General features: G+C 45.4%; 1 protein-coding gene and 1 long non-coding RNA gene across 2 annotated transcripts in view; one reads left to right on the top strand and one right to left on the bottom strand.

The window, feature by feature from the left end:
* rd3 (retinal degeneration 3, GUCY2D regulator) overlaps positions 1-14,329 on the top strand; it is a 28,550-nt gene extending 14,221 nt beyond the window's left edge. Inside the window, 1 exon segment of the mRNA NM_001080631.1 lies at positions 13,264-14,329. Coding sequence (NP_001074100.1) covers positions 13,264-13,624 — 361 coding nt within the window. The 3' untranslated portion in view covers positions 13,625-14,329.
* Positions 1,914-14,323, bottom strand: LOC147832160 (uncharacterized). Its single transcript, XR_015518235.1, has 3 exons — positions 11,239-14,323; positions 3,905-5,108; positions 1,914-2,757 (listed from the first exon to the last, which is right to left on the bottom strand). It is a non-coding gene; the product is annotated as an uncharacterized LOC147832160 (long non-coding RNA).
* Positions 14,330-16,188: the final 1,859 nt, after the last annotated feature.

A 16,188-nucleotide genomic window follows, 5' to 3' on the forward strand; every position in this document is an offset into this window, starting at 1 on the left:
CACATTTTTACGCAGCGGATGCCCTTCCAGCTGCAACCCATCTTTGAGAAACAACCATACACACTCATTCACACTCATACACTACGGACAATTTATCCTACCCAATTCACCTATACCAGGCGAGGCAGTGGCGTAGTAGGTAGTGCTGTCGCCTCACAGCAAGAAGGTCGCTGGTTCGAACCTCGACTCAGTTGGTGTTTCTGTGTGGAGTCTGCATGCAGTCTGCATCGAGGCTCCAGCCAGCAATCTTCTTGCTGTGAGGTGACAGCACTATTTACTGCGCCACTGCATCACCTTAACATTGCCATACACTTATTTATTACCATACTAAGTCCCAAGAGTGTTCATGACAGAAAATAAGTATTTTTAACAAACAGCAAAAATAATTTGAGTGTACAGGATTCCTGCAACTTCTCATGTTTTTTTTTCTTCTCATTCTTGACTGACTGTAAGCTGATCCAGAGTCAGCTTATCCAGTCCAACATATAAAGACTTGAAGAGAAAATAGCATTTTTTTCAGCCTGCTGTCTGATTAATAATTTCACCTTTTTTGTTGTTGTTCCAAAGAATAGATTCTATTCAGCGGGTTTTGGATATTTGTTGGACTGGAATCAGTCAGCTACAATTGGCAACATTGGCTGAGAAAAATGCTTATTTTAGAAGACAATTTCATATGGCACCTTTTTAACCCGTTTTATTCATTATAGTCTGCATTAGAAGAAAGAGAAGAATGATCTTGTCTTTTCCACGATGACTGAGTAAAAATGAGAAATAATTGAGTATTGTACTGATTAGAGAAAGGAGGAGAAAGAAGATTAAGAAAATACTTTGCTGATTTAATTGGAACGATAAGAAATCTGCTTGGAAGCCTATTTTAAGACTCCTTAAGAACATCTTATACTGTAGATCTAGAGCGTAAAGGTCTCAAAAGGCTGTAGTTCCTCTGATGAGTTGAGTGTTCATGATATGCTCTCACAGAACTGCAGCGAAAATTACCCGGAGACCAAGAGCCCGAAGTGTTTGTGCTGTGTAAAGGATAATTAGAATTATTATGGGTGATTAAAACACACATACATTGTGCACACTACAATAATAATCAGACTTTTGGATATACACGCACATTGCAATTCTACATTCTAAAAAACTAGCAGTTGCTAAAAACAAGTTCACACCGAGGGATAAGCAGCAAAGGCACTACTTGAAAATATAACAATAATAACAAATTAATAATAAATATATAGTTGAAGTCAGAATTATTAGCCCCCCTCTGGTTTTATTTCTCATTCAAATATTTCCCAAATGATGTTTAACACAGCAAGGAAATTTTTACACTATGTCTGATTATATTTTTTTCTTCTGGAAAAAGTCTTATTTGTCTAATTTCGGCTAGAATAAAAGCAGTTTAGATTAAAAAAAAATAAAAAAAAACATGTAAAAATTATTAGCCCCCTTAAGATATTTTTAATTGTCAACAGAATAAACTATCAAAATACAATAAGTTGCCTAATTACCTTAACCTGCCTAGTTAACCTAATTAACCTAGTTAAAACTTTAAATGTCACTTTAAGCTGAATAGAAGCGTCTTGAAAAATATCTAGTCAAATCTCATTTAATGTCATCACGGCAAAGACATAATAAATCAGTTAATAGAAATGAGTCATTAAAACTACTATGTTTAAAAATGTGTTAAAAAACACATTATGCTTATGCTTAGCATAATATATCGAATCAGATTAGACCATTATCATTTTGCTCAATTTTTTTTCCTATATAAAGTTTGACTCTTCTGTATAAAAAGTTTTCTAGAGCAATATGGCCAGGAACTCTCATAAATTTCGATTTACTGGGGTATTGTGTGTTTTCATGATGTTATAGAGTTGTAACACTAAAGTGTTTCCACAAAATGTAAACTTGTAATCTATAAAAAAGTAACTGTAGTCTGAGTATTTACAAGTACTTGATTTTTATTACTTGATTACATATATTCAGCTCCCTTACAAAACATTATGATTTTATTTATGATAAGATTTTAGCAAGTTTTAGAAAAACCCTGACCTGAATCCCAGTGCTCCAGATCACCGTCATCTGAATTCTGATCCCCGTAACATGTGCACTCCATATTGCACATAGTATAAAAGATTAACCCAGAATGTTTTTTTTTTCTATGGGGGAGATGAAAATGGATGTATTACTTGCCATAAAATCAAAACAAAACACTAACTTATATTTTAACCTATTACATAGTTGCTTTTGGTCTCCTTTCCTGCATACTACCATATAGACTGAATTAGCAGTAGCTGTTATGCTTTTTAGGCTAATCATTTCAGGCTTGCCTTCAATAGGCTTTGACTCACCTCTCATTCATCAGGGTTTGGTCTACAGTTCACTTACCCGAACTGCTGGCTGTTCCTTGCTCCACATAACAAATCCTGTAATCTAAAATTGCATACTCCCATACTACACTACTTGACAAAAGTCTTGTCATCAACCCAAGTTGTGAGAGCAACAAATAATAACTTCACTTCTAGTTGATCATTTGGAAAAGTGGCAGAAGGTAGATTTTTCTGATGAATCATCCTATTGGAATCCACATGGACCCAAGGTTCTCACTGAAATTAGTTGAATTTGGTGAAGGAAAAATCATGGTTTGGGGTTACAGTCAGTATGGGGGCGTGCGAGAGATCTGCAGAATGGATTCCAACATCAACAGCCTGAGATATCAAGACATTTGTGCCGCCCATTAAGGCCCCGTTTACACTAGTGCGTTTTAGTTTTAAAACGGCGTTTTAGAATGAAAACGATCCGCGTCCACACTCGCGTTTTACCCAGCGTTTCTGAACTGCTCTCCGTCCACACCAAAACGCTGAAAACGCACATCACGTGACCACACACACACTTTGGCAATCGCTGGAGCCTGTCTACCCACCCAGATGAGAGCTCTGCTAGTCGGACTTCTCATCAAGCATCTCCCGCTGGATCTAATCTCACTATATTTATTTAACGTGATATTTCATTCATCTTGTTGTCTTTATCTAACGACATATTCCCTGACTTTGGTCATTGGAATCTATTACTTGTTCTCAGGTAACGTGTTTTGGCTGAGCGCAAAGATAAGTTAATGATTAATGTAAGCAAGTAGCCTACATTCTGTATATTGACTGATCGCTTGCCTTTATTTCCTATAATGTATAAACTTATTGTATGTTATACTTTTATAATGGCCATTATCGATTATTAAAACTGATATTCAGCAAAAGAGAGGGTATGTTTCGTATTTTCACTGAAATTGAAAGGAGGCAGTTGTTATCGGCTCCGTTATAAATATGCACACAGTGAAGATGACGCTCATATATGCAGCACGACGCCTCAACATTTCTGCTGTCTGTTTAGTTGTTAATATTAAAATAAAAATAGGCAGTTCCTTATATCAAGTTTACATTTTATTGTTGAGAAAGTGAAACAACGTAGCCAAGGTGATGTGAATGAAGTTATAAAAAACACTGTTCCCTGTGAAGATTGACGCGTGTCCTCGGTATAGTCTGTTTTCCATATCAAACTGAAAAGAAGAGACTGCAGCCTTGATCAAACTTGCGAAGTCTGAACTTACACGGAGAAGATTCAGGACTGAACTGTGTGTTAGGCTACTTAATATTGAGGAAAAGCCCCAATCAGAGAGGCGAATGTCTGCAGCCCCGCCTCCGTTTTCAGATGTCTCCGTCTTTCCCCATCTACACTGAGACGGAGCAGCAGCGTTTTAGAATGAAAACGGCCTCTCCAGCGTTTTCGAAACGCTCCGTTTTCGGCGCTCGAGAACTCCGGCGTAGTGTGGACGGATGGTGTAACCGTAGCAAAACTTATGCGTTTTCAAACTAAAACGCATTAGTGTAAACAGGGCCTAAATTACAAACCACAGGAGAGAGCAAATTCTTCAGCGGGAAAGCGCTCCTTCTCATACTTCAGCCTTCACATCAACGTTCCTGAAAGCAAGGATGGTGAAGGTGCTCCAGGATTCGCCAGCCCAGTTACCAGACACGAACATTATTGAGCAAGTCTAGGGTAAGCTGAAGGAGGAGGCATTGAAGATAAATCCAAAGAGTCTTGATGAACTCTTTCCTGCAAGTCCTGCAAGAACACTTACTTTACTATTCCAGATGACTTTATTAATAAGTTATTTGAGTAATTGCAGAGATGTATGGATGCAACCGTCATGGTTTAGTTGGGCTCTTCACCCATGAACTCATTAATTCAGACTCTCCAACTGCTGTAATGCAGAGTTTACAAAAACACTTTTATTATAGCAATAAAGCGGGAAAGGCAATAGATAGATTAATCTATTTGTCTGAAATTAGTTCTGACAAATGTTTTAGTACAAATCTGGAAGAAGGGCCTCATGCAATAGATTTTATGCAGACATTAATTTAATTAATGAGAAGTGGAAACAGATAAAATAACTACGTAAATACTTAACAGTTAAGAAATAACATACAAAAACAGTTCAGTTATGACAAAGACACACTCAGACCTCATGAATCAGACCTTGTATATCAACAATGGTAACAGTTCAAATGTTTCATGCTGCAATGCTTGCTGGGTGTGGCACAGTACAGATATCCCAGCATGCATTGCGGCATGAATACATGTTGTATAATGGTCTCACAGTTTTCTTTATTTATGTTTGATTCTGCTTTTGTTTATGTTAAGACTTTCAGTTGCCTGTTTGTGAGTTAAACTGTTAATTTTGTTAGTTGTCACCATTATTGAGGTTCATACGCCGATTACTGACGTCTGTTTGAGTGCTAGTTACACCATAGAGCAAAGTGTTTTTGTCTAAGATATTCTTAAAAATTCCAGAAATCATTGCCACATATAGACCTAAAATGTGAAACAATAGATTAAACATTGAATAGGAACTATAAATTATATTATACTTAATTAGAACAGACTCTGCCGTTTAATAGCAACATGAACATCACCAGATCTTATTTAGGTTTTTGGCTGGCTTGCTACATCAAAAGAGCTTTTTTAAACAAAGTTCTTAACAATTGCAGCAGTCAAGATATATATATATGTTAAAAATGACAGGGCTAAGAGCCCAACTAAAGCAACCTCTGTTCCCCTTCGGTTGGGGAACTTCAGTGCCATGAATGGGAGGATTCGGATCAGAAGCCGCTTATCTGGAGAGTATTGAACGGGCCAATGAATGAAATTAATTGGCAGCGTAAGCTTGCGCAGGTGTGCGACATCTGCAATCATCTCAGCATATAAGCACACCTGAAGCCAGCAGACGCCATCCTTTTCGCTTCAGATCCTTTCTGAGTGAGTCGATGAGGGTTCCTCTTGCTGATCAGCACTTCAGAGCGAACGAGTGTGTCTCCCGGTCCAGAGTGGGTCTTCGCGGTGGCAGACGGTCGAGCTGGGTTACTCCCTTGCCTGCGGTTCTTTGGGTCCGGTCCTCCAGAGCGGTGCGTATAGTTGCAACTTTCCTAAAAGAGCAACACAGTCGTGCAGCACGTCCTTTTCAGGATGGCGCTCCGACTGTGCGTTTCTGGATGCGGGGGTTTCCTGTCTCCGGATGATGGACACGATCACTGCATTGCATGTTTGGGGGTCCAGCATGTTAATGCGGTGCTCGCGGGCGGTTCATGTCGTCATTGCGATGCCATGACCGTTGCACAGCTAAGATCGCGGCTAACTTTCGCAAGAGAGCGAGCCACCCCAGTTGCCTCCTGTTCTAAAAAAGCAGCGGGCGCTCGGGCAGATCTGAGGGTTTCAGCGGGAGCTAATCCGCCGCCCACGGGCTCGCGGACCTCTCGCTCCTCACGGCGCTCCATCCAAGCTTCGGGTGGTGAGAGTGATCCGTCTAACCAGATGGTAGCTCTCACACTCGCTGACACCGGAGATCAGATGTCCTCCGCGGCATCGGAGGGTGGGCTTTCACTGTCCGACGAAGATCCGGACCCGCTCGCCCCCTCCGGGCAGGTGAGCGCTGTCAAATCGGATCCTGAAGCGGACATGTTAGCCGTGCTTTCCCGGGCTGCTTCGGCCGTGGGGTTGGAGATGGTTTATCCCCCAGCTCCGCGGCCGGACCGACTAGATGGGTGCTACGTAGAGGACCAGAAGGCGAAGCCTTCGAAGCCTCTCGTCCCCTTCTTCCCGGAAGTGCACAGTAGGCTCACGCAGTCCTGGAGGGCACCTTTCTCTGCCCGTGCTGCGAGTGCCTCCGCCCTCACCGCCCTTGACGGCGGAGCTGCCAGGGGGTATGAGGCGATCCCGTCAGTGGAGCGCGCTATCGCGGTCAATCTTTGTCCGCGCGGCGCCTCTACGTGGCGGGGTTTGCCCCGCCTCCCGTCCAAAGCCTGTAGGTTGTCTGCCTCCCTCGGAGCCAGAGCTTATAAGGCTGCGGGCCAGGCTGCTTCTGCTTTGCACGCGATGGCCACCTACCAGCGCTACCAAGCGCAGGCGCTGGCCGAGCTGCACGAGGGCGGGTCCAACCCAAGCTTATTACATGAGCTGCGCACCGCGACCGACTATGCTCTTCGGACTACTAAGTCCGCCGCGTGTGCGCTGGGGAGGACGATGTCCACACTTGTGGTTCAGGAACGCCACCTCTGGCTAAACCTGGCCGATATGCGCGACGTTGACAAAGTTCGCTTTCTTGACTCGCCCATATCCCAGGCTGGCCTGTTCGGCGACACCGTCGGTGAATTCACCCAGGAATTCAAGGCGGTGAAAGAGCAGTCGGATGCGATGGGCAATGTCATCTATCGGCGTGGCCGTAAGCCCGCTCCGCCCGCCGAGCCATCCACCTCCGCTGTTCCTCGCCGAGGGCGCCCGCCAACGAGTGCTGCCCCGCCCCCGCCTGCGCCTCCGGCCAAGCGGGCGCGGCGTTCACCTCGAAAGCAGGCAGCCCCTCCTGCCCAGGGCGCCGTTAAGTCCGGTAAACGGACCGCGAAGCGTCCCTGAGACAGGCCATCCGGAGAAGAGGAAACTTGCTCTTTCCCCGCTGGAGGGCGGGGCCCCGATAACAACGGTACTTTTCAGTGCCACCAAAACATCAGTAAAAGAGCACTTTTCCCCTTCCCCGGATGTGACTGCACGAGTTCTGCCAGTCCGGGACGCGCTGCCTTCCGGCTCGCAGACTCTACGTGCTTCGCCAGTGGCTCACGAGCGCTGGGGGGACGGTCTCCCTTCCCTCAGCCCTCCAGCCCCCTCTCCGGAGTCAGGGTGCGGAGCCAGAGCGAATCGCTCTCCTCCAGCTTTTCCGCGGGACCCTCGTGCTTCCCGGATCAGCACACCCACTCCGCGCTGCCCCACCGCTGGTACGTCAGCGATTGTAGCGATGACTCCATTAGCGAGGGCTCTGCCTGCCTGGTTAGCGCGGGCCAGCCCCTCGCGGTGGCTCATACGCACAATCAGACTCGGTTACGCGATTCAGTTCGCGAAACGGCCCCCCAAGTTTACGGGCGTGTATTTCTCCAGGGTCAACCCCCTGTCCGCCCCTGTCTTGCGAGAGGAGATTGCTGCCCTCCTGGCGAAGGGTGCAATCGAGCCGGTTCCTCCAGCCGAGATGGAGAGTGGGTTTTACAGCCCATACTTCATCGTACCCAAAAAGAGCGGTGGGTCACGGCCAATCCTAGATCTGCGCGTTTTGAACCGCTGTCTGCACAAGCTGCCGTTCAGAATGCTCACGCAGAGGCGCATTCTCCAATGCGTTCGTCCTCGGGATTGGTTTGCAGCCATAGACCTGAAGGACGCGTATTTCCATGTCTCCATTCTTCCACGCCACCGCCAATTTCTGCGGGTTGCGTTCGAGGGTCGAGCGTGGCAGTACAAGGTCCTCCCCTTCGGGCTCTCTCTGTCTCCGCGGGTCTTCACCAAACTCGCGGAGGGTGCCCTAGCGCCCCTTCGGCTCGCGGGCATTCGCATACTCAATTATCTCGACGACTGGCTGATTTTAGCCCACTCGCGGGAGCAATTGATTATGCACAGGGACGAGGTGCTTCGGCATCTCCGCCTACTGGGGCTTCAGGTCAACCGAGAAAAGAGCAAACTCGCCCCCGTGCAGAGGATTTCTTTTCTCGGGATGGAGCTGGACTCGATCACCATGGTAGCGCACCTCTCCGAGGAACGCGCTCGCCTGTTGCTGAACTGTCTGAGGGAGCTCGACAGCAAACTAGTGGTCCCACTGAAGTTCTTTCAGAGGCTCCTGGGGCATATGGCATCCGCAGCCGCCGTCACGCCGCTCGGGTTGCTCCATATGAGACCACTTCAGCACTGGCTTCACGATCGGGTCCCCAGACGCGCATGGCACGCGGGCACACACCGGGTCTCGGTTACTGCGCTGTGTCGCCGCGCCCTCAGCCCTTGGAACGACCCCTCGTTCCTACAGGCCGGTGTGCCTCTAGGACAGGCGTCCAGCCATGTTGTTGTTTCAACAGACGCTTCCAACACGGGTTGGGGGGCCGTGTGTCGCGGGCATGCGGCTGCGGGCCTCTGGAAGGGTGCCCAGCTGCATTGGCATATCAATCGCCTAGAGCTGTTGGCAGTGTTCCTCGCTCTCCACCGCTTTTTACCGGTGCTGGAGCGGCAACACGTGCTGGTCAGGACGGACAGTACGGCGGCGGCGGCGTATATCAACCGCATGGGGGGTATGCGCTCTCGCCGCATGTCTCAGCTCGCCCGCCGTCTGCTCCTCTGGAGTCACCCGCGGCTGAAATCGCTGCGCGCCATTCACATCCCAGGCACGCTCAATCGTGCAGCCGATGCGCTCTCACGACAGCTGTTACGCCCTGGAGAATGGAGACTCCACCCCGAGTCTGTTCAGCTGATATGGGCGCGATTCGGGGAGGCCCAGATCGATCTGTTTGCTTCCCCCGAGAACGCTCACTGCCAGTTGTTTTTTTCCCTGACCGAGGGCTCTCTCGGCACGGATGCACTGGCCCACAGCTGGCCTCGGGGCATGCGCAAGTATGCGTTTCCCCCAGTGAGCCTGCTCGCGCAGTTTCTGTGCAAGGTCAGGGAGGACGAGGAACAGGTTCTGCTAGTTGCGCCCCTTTGGCCCAACCGGACCTGGATATCAGAGCTCTCACTCCTCGCGACGGCCCTCCCCTGGCGGATCCCTTTGAGAGAGGACCTACTCTCTCAGGGACAGGGCACCATCTGGCACCCTCGCCCCGATCTTTGGAACCTCCACGTGTGGTCCCTAGACGCGAGGAAGACTTAGGTAACCTACCGACTGCGGTGGTTAATACCATCACTCAGGCTAGAGCCCCCTCCACGAGGCGCGCCTACGCCCTGAAGTGGAGTCTATTCACTGAATGGTGCGTCTCTCGCAGAGAAGACCCCCGAAATTGCCAGATTAGTGTTGTGCTCTCTTTCCTTCAAGAGAAGTTGGACAGCAGGCTGTCGCCCTCCACTCTCAAGGTTTACGTGGCCGCCATCTCCGCTTATCATAGCGCGGTAGCTGGCGGCACCGTGGGAAAGCATAACCTGGTCATCCAGTTCCTTAGGGGTGCTAGGCGAATTAATCCATCTCGCCCCCCTCTCATGCCCTCTTGGGATCTCGCCCTCGTTCTCACGAGTCTGCGATCCGATCCCTTTGAGCCACTCGAATCAGTATCTCTAAGATTTCTGTCCCTGAAGACAGCTCTGCTGGTTGCGTTGGCCTCCATCAAGAGGGTCGGGGACCTGGAGGCATTTTCGGTCAGTGACTCGTGCCTGGAATTCGGGCCGGATTACTCTCACGTTATCCTGAGACCCCGCCCCGGTTATGTGCCCAAGGTTCCTACCACCCCCTTTAGAGATCAGGTAGTGAACCTGCAAGCGCTGCCCCCGGAGGAGGCAGACCCAGCCCTTTCTTTACTTTGTCCAGTTCGCGCTCTGCGCATTTATGTGGACCGTACTCAGAATTTTAGATCATCTGAGCAGCTCTTTGTCTGTTATGGCGGTCGGCAGCAGGGAAGTGCCGTATCGAAACAAAGATTATCCCACTGGATTGTGGATGCCATTTCACTCGCTTATTCGAGTCGAGGTCAGCCGTGTCCCCCGGGAGTACGTGCACACTCCACTCGGAGCGTTGCATCCTCTTGGGCGCATGCACGCGGCGCCTCTCTAACAGACATCTGTAGAGCTGCGGGCTGGGCGACACCCAACACATTTGCAAGGTTTTACAATCTGCGAGTGGAGCCGGTTTCCTCAAGGGTATTAGGTAACCCTTTGGTGATTGAGGAGACAACTCGGTAGGGTGTTGAAACACGCTTGCTGCGCCATTCTCCCTAACACGGAGGTACGTGCGCCTTTTTTATCTGTCAGTAAAGTTCCCCGTCAGGTGAGCCCTGCAGATTCCTCCGTGGCCCCCAGCACTGACTCAGCGGAGGAGTCACTTGCTGGCCCACTACGTTGTAGGTCTGCCCGCTGGTCAGCCCGCGTTTTGGGTATAGGTGCCTGCTATGCGTGATCCCCACTAGGCGATCCCATATGCTTATTCCGCCACGGTTAAGTCCCCCCCCTGGGCGGACCCGTGTCTTCCCTCTCCGCTAACCACTCTTTGCTATGCGTACTCCCCCTTTTTAGGGCTAGTCCATAGGTAAATTCTGCCATCTATCCCCCCCTTGGGTAACGGATGGCCTCCGCAGCGTCCTCCCTATCGGGATTGCACGCTTCCCAACGTACTGTCGTATTTCCTAGAATTATCTAGATGCTCACGACTTCCCAAAAAATATATCTAAATCCGTAAAACTTCTGTTGAAGTAGGATAAATTAGGGCCAGGGACACGTTGGAGGACCGCGCCCCCCATGATGTGGGTGCGTCACGCTTGCTTGACTATCTCCTCATCGGGGGTGTTGGTAAGGTGCAGTCATTATGGCGCTTTCCATATTCTCCCATTCATGGCACTGAAGTTCCCCAACCGAAGGGGAACGTTCGAGGTTACAGAAGTAACCCTTCGTTCCCCGAGGAGGGGAACGGAAGTGCCATATTCCGTCGCCATAATGACTGTCCCTTAGCTGTTTGAAAGTCTCTTCAGCTTAAAAGGATGGCGTCTGCTGGCTTCAGGTGTGCTTATATGCTGAGATGATTGCAGATGTCGCACACCTGCGCAAGCTTACGCTGCCAATTAATTTCATTCATTGGCCCGTTCAATACTCTCCAGATAAGCGGCTTCTGATCCGAATCCTCCCATTCATGGCACTTCCGTTCCCCTCCTCGGGGAACGAAGGGTTACTTCTGTAACCTCGAACGTTCTCCATGATGGTGACGTAAAACTTTAACTTTTTTCTCAAGAAGAACTTTAGTAAATGTTATACAAAAATAAATGTATTAAGTAATAAGTGTAGCTGGTGATGATGTTTGTAGAGTTTTTATCATCCGCTGATCATTTAAATGATTTAATCATTTGTTGAGGTTATTTCATTATAATGCTGTGACTAAAGTTGTAGTTTTTTTGTATGTTCTGTTCTTGTTTTTTTCCCTTCAGTATTTCTTCATTTGTTCATTGCTAATCCTCAATTATCTTTTAATTAGTCATTTAATTAATTCATTTACTTCAGCTTTGCTACATGTTTCTTAAACACTTAGTAGTGTGGACACTTTCATTAAATATGGGGTATTTGCTCTGTGGTTTAAAGGATTAAATGTATGAGAGTTAAAAACACAGTGTAAAATTTTTTTTTTAACAGGAATATACTGTTAATTTAAACTACGGAAGTAGACTGTAAAAAAACAGTAGATTGCTGGCAACCACAGCTGCCAGTAGTTTACCGTTAAATCAAGGAAAAAACAGTATTTTACTGTAAAACCTGAAGCAAATTTCTTCTGTGTGTCACCGTTGTGGAGGAGAGTAGAGCCAGTGTATGAGTTAAAGACGAACAATGAACTGCTGATGTTATTCTTTCATAAATAAAGTTTCTTTATGTAAAGATAGTGGCTGCTCAGTTGCTGTTGCAGTCAGAATCTCGCTGTGTTAATTCCAACTTTACATGTATGTGTGCTGATGTTAAATTTAAGACATTTGAGTCAAACAGAACTTTTCTAATTAACTAAAATAAGTTATCGTTAAAAGCATGCTTCTATAGCACATTACTTCATAAACTCATACAGCAGTTGGCAAGTTTGAGGCAGTTGCTTTCAGTAAACAAAATGAGTTCACTTGAGTGTTGTGAATTTCAATGTAGTCCATGTATTTTTACAGCAACATACTGTAAAATAACAGTACATTGCTGGCAACTGCAGCTGCCAGTATTTTACCGTTTTTTAACGGGACAATTTTTAACAGTGATATTAAATATCTTACAAACAAATGCTTTTTTGAAATGGGCAGAATGTTTTGACTTCTGAAATTTTGGTATTTTGCACCAAATAAATTAAAGTAACAATTCACAGTATTGACTATTGGCTTATTACATGGCTTATTAAGTGTTTATTATTAAGATTTTAACTGTTTTAGTACTCAACTGTTTGAGTACCTCAGTACTCTGATAGAATTTGTCATTTTGAACTCCAGCCACCCAAGCCATAGACTTTTCTCTCTGCTACCCTCAGGCAGACAGTCTGCAGCATCCGGTCACGCACTAACCGGCTGAAGGAAAGCTTCTTCCCTCAGGCTAATGAACACTTAACACACCCACACACAGACTCTTCCTTACCCCTCACTGCACACCATCAATATGTAGCATGCACTGCACTTTAATCAATCCATACTTGAAACAATACTGCTTACAACTATGTGGACACCTATTCATTGTACATATAGCTGTCAATTTTACATTGTCCTGTTTTTTGGGATTATGTTGTTGTATTTTGCACTGTCTGTATTTTGCACGTGCTGCTGATGACGTGACAATAAAAGTTATATGATTTGATTTTAAAGTATGATCTTATTCTACATCAGTAGTCAGCAAAGTTGTACTGTAGTTTAGTAAGCAAACAGCCTTAGGTAAGGGTTGGTTTGTAGCATGAATTGTACATCTTGTAAGTCACACTTCATTTTAAGGTACTGCACAATTCTCACTATTTATAAAACATTACCTAAGATGTCTGGCTCAATAAACTCCTAATTCGCTGGTTATTTATAGTGAAGGTATTAGTCAGCTTTTGGTAGGATTAGGGACATAGAATAAGTTCTTGTAGAATATGTACTTCATAAGTACTAATAAACAGCCAGTGTATTAATAGTAGGCAGGTAAAAGCCACCAGTTAATGATAAGAATTGGTACTTAAATTAAAGCTCTTTTGACAAAAGTGCTCTTCTCTCTTTATCTTTTCAGGTTTCGTCAGGTGCTGATGGAGAATGAACCGGAGGTGCAGGAGGTTTCCGGTCTCTTCCGTTCTGTGCTTGTGGAAAGCCTTGAGCGCGTTCACGAGGAGCAAGAGGCTCAACGTTTGACCCAGCAATGGAGCAACAGACGCTCTATAAGCCTATCGCTGATGAGCTTCAGGTCAAGAGTGCGGATCAACCCTTTCGGCAGCACATTGGGACTGAAATCAAACAGCTATGGCTCAGAGGAAGACGGGGTAGATGTCAAGACTGTGTGTGAGGATGTGGAGAAGGGTCAGACAGCAGAGAAAACACAACGTGTGTGGAGCATGCCGGAGTTTAGACACAAGGGAATCAACGGGAAAGCTTAAGTGTCTATGAGTATGTGGGATTCAGTCAGATCTGATCTGGTCAGCGGCTATCTGATATTCCCAGCATCGTTTTTTAGTTTATATCTTGAGGTGTGTGTATGTGTGTGGAGGTATGCTTATGTTGGGAAATAACAAGCTCATTAAGCAAAAGCATTGCAATGTAAATCTGCTACAAGGACTATGGATTAAACACTCATAGCTTTTTGCATGTGCAAAGGTAGGACACCAGATATACTATATTGTCAAAAGTTTTGGGACATCTGTCTTTACATGCACATGAATTTTAATGACATCCTAATCTGAATACGTAAGGTTTATTGTGGAGTTGATTTGCCATTTAAAGATATAATAGCTTCAACTTTCCCGCTTTCCACAAAGTTTTGGAATGTGTGTTCAGTTGGGTTAAGGTCAGGACTAGTCAAACTTTTCCACACCAAACTTGGTCATCCACGTCTTTATGGACCTTATTTAGCAACATTTTGCATCATTCTAAAAACATAGTCCTATATAAATTTCTGGAGATCACCAGAAGTATGTATGGCTGCATTTTATTTTTAAAATGAACACTATGGGATTGGTATGACATCATTGCTTTTTGCGCTTACCCGCTGACTGCTAACCTCCAAATGGATGGCTTTCCCGTTGTTACCAGTCAGCTCACCATGGTTCCAGAAAGCAGGTAAGACAAAAACAGAAGCCAAAAAATAAAAACAAAGAAACAAGTAAATAACAGTGTGAGAATGTGGTAAAATCTGAAAACGTAAAAATCAGGCAAGGGCTTTTCTTTTTCTGGATTGCTTTTCAAAACTGTCCATTGGGTTAAGGGAAGTGGGCGGGTGGGTCAATCAGTGCTTTAGAAAACAGTATTGGTTGGGTTTAGGGAAGAAGGAGGTTGGGTCAGTCGACCAATCAGTCAGTCAATATCAGCTTTTGATGGATTTACACGAGACAAGCAGGTGCGAATGGCACTCACAAGAGAAATTTGAGATCTCAAAAAGAATACACAGTGGCTTCTGGTGGATTTGCAAAAACAAAAACTGCAATCAAATGTATCTCCTGTGATGTGTATATCTCCCGAAATGTTTTCAGAATAAGCCTGGGTTGTTATTTTGTGCACTGATGAGCAGTCATGTTGGAACAGTAACATCCCTAAACTGATTCCACAAAGTTTAGAGTAGGAAATTGTTCAAAATGACTTGGTATGCCGAAGCATGAGGAGATTTCTTCACTGGAACCAAGCAAACTTTACACTTGGCAAAATATAGTCAGGCAAGTACAATTTTCCTGGCACCTGCCAAACCTAGACTCATTCATGAGAATGCCAGACAGAGAAGCATGATTGGTCACTCCAGCTATCTTGTCTCCAGTGCTCTAGACTCTGCGACAGCCTGTTTTACACAACTGTATCCCAATTTTTGCATTGCATTTGTTTTGGTTTAGATGCAGCTGCTCGAACATGAAAAACCATTCCTGAAGCTCTCTAAGACTGTTGTTGAGCGCATCTGAAGGCCATATAAAGTTTGGAGGTCTGAATCTGCAGACAGTTGGTGACTACTGCCCACTGTGCAGCTCAGCATGCATTAACCTCACTAATTTTACATGGCCTACCATTTTAAGGGTTGTGCTCCCAATTGTTTCAACTTTGTTATAACACTACTTTTAGGGTGCTTTCACACTTGCAATTTTGGTCCACATCTGGGTTCGTTTGATAGTGTAAACGTGTCTTCTGAACTTGGGTAAACTTTAGAACCATGAGTTCACCTAAAAGAGGTGGCCTGGGGTACGATTTGTGCAAACTGGTACGATTTACTTCTGATATGAATGCAATCATACCAAATACCAGAAGTAAACCACCAACTGTACAACAAACTTGAGTTCTCATAACATTCATTCACATGTGTATGTCTGCGTATCACCTATCTTGGCCTATCTGTCTGCTTATCTCCACCAAAAATGACCTCTGCAGACATCACACGATGTTCTGAAGATTTTTAATGTTTTTAAAAGGTATGCGGAAGTCTCCATTATGGCGCTTTGCTTTTGTGGCTGTCACCTAGCAACAGCTGTACACAAAACAGCAGCTTAATGACGCAAGCGTATCGGGGATCAGAAGGAAAAAAGATGTGTGAACTGTGTTAATACAAATGTGCTCATGGAGCTGATCAAACACCTGAGCTCAGTGATTTAGAGGATGTGCACCAAAACTTTTGGCAATCACTCATATACAATTTCTATAAAAGTTTATTCTGAAAAACTGCAACTGCTTGTTTTATTCCAAAGAATTGGGACTGTATGACCCTTCTGTTTTAAAATTGTTGCAGAATTTTAGTCCAGTGGTACTTTTGTATCATTTCTCCATTTGTCAGATGAGGCAAACTTGTATTTTGGTGTCGAAATGTTCAAATGCTTGTGATTGCGAGATACTTCTTACTGTCTGACATTCTTGTTGTCAACAGATGTTGAAGTATGCAAGCAATGAGGTGTTTGCACATATATTAATCATTTGAGTTACAATCAATTAAACAGTAGAATGTAAGGGCATGCACTATAAAAGACAGTGAATG

Source organism: Danio rerio, chromosome 20 (assembly GCF_052040795.2).
Source record: "Danio rerio strain M-AB ecotype USA chromosome 20, GRCz13ab, whole genome shotgun sequence".
Taxonomy (NCBI): domain Eukaryota; kingdom Metazoa; phylum Chordata; class Actinopteri; order Cypriniformes; family Danionidae; genus Danio; species Danio rerio.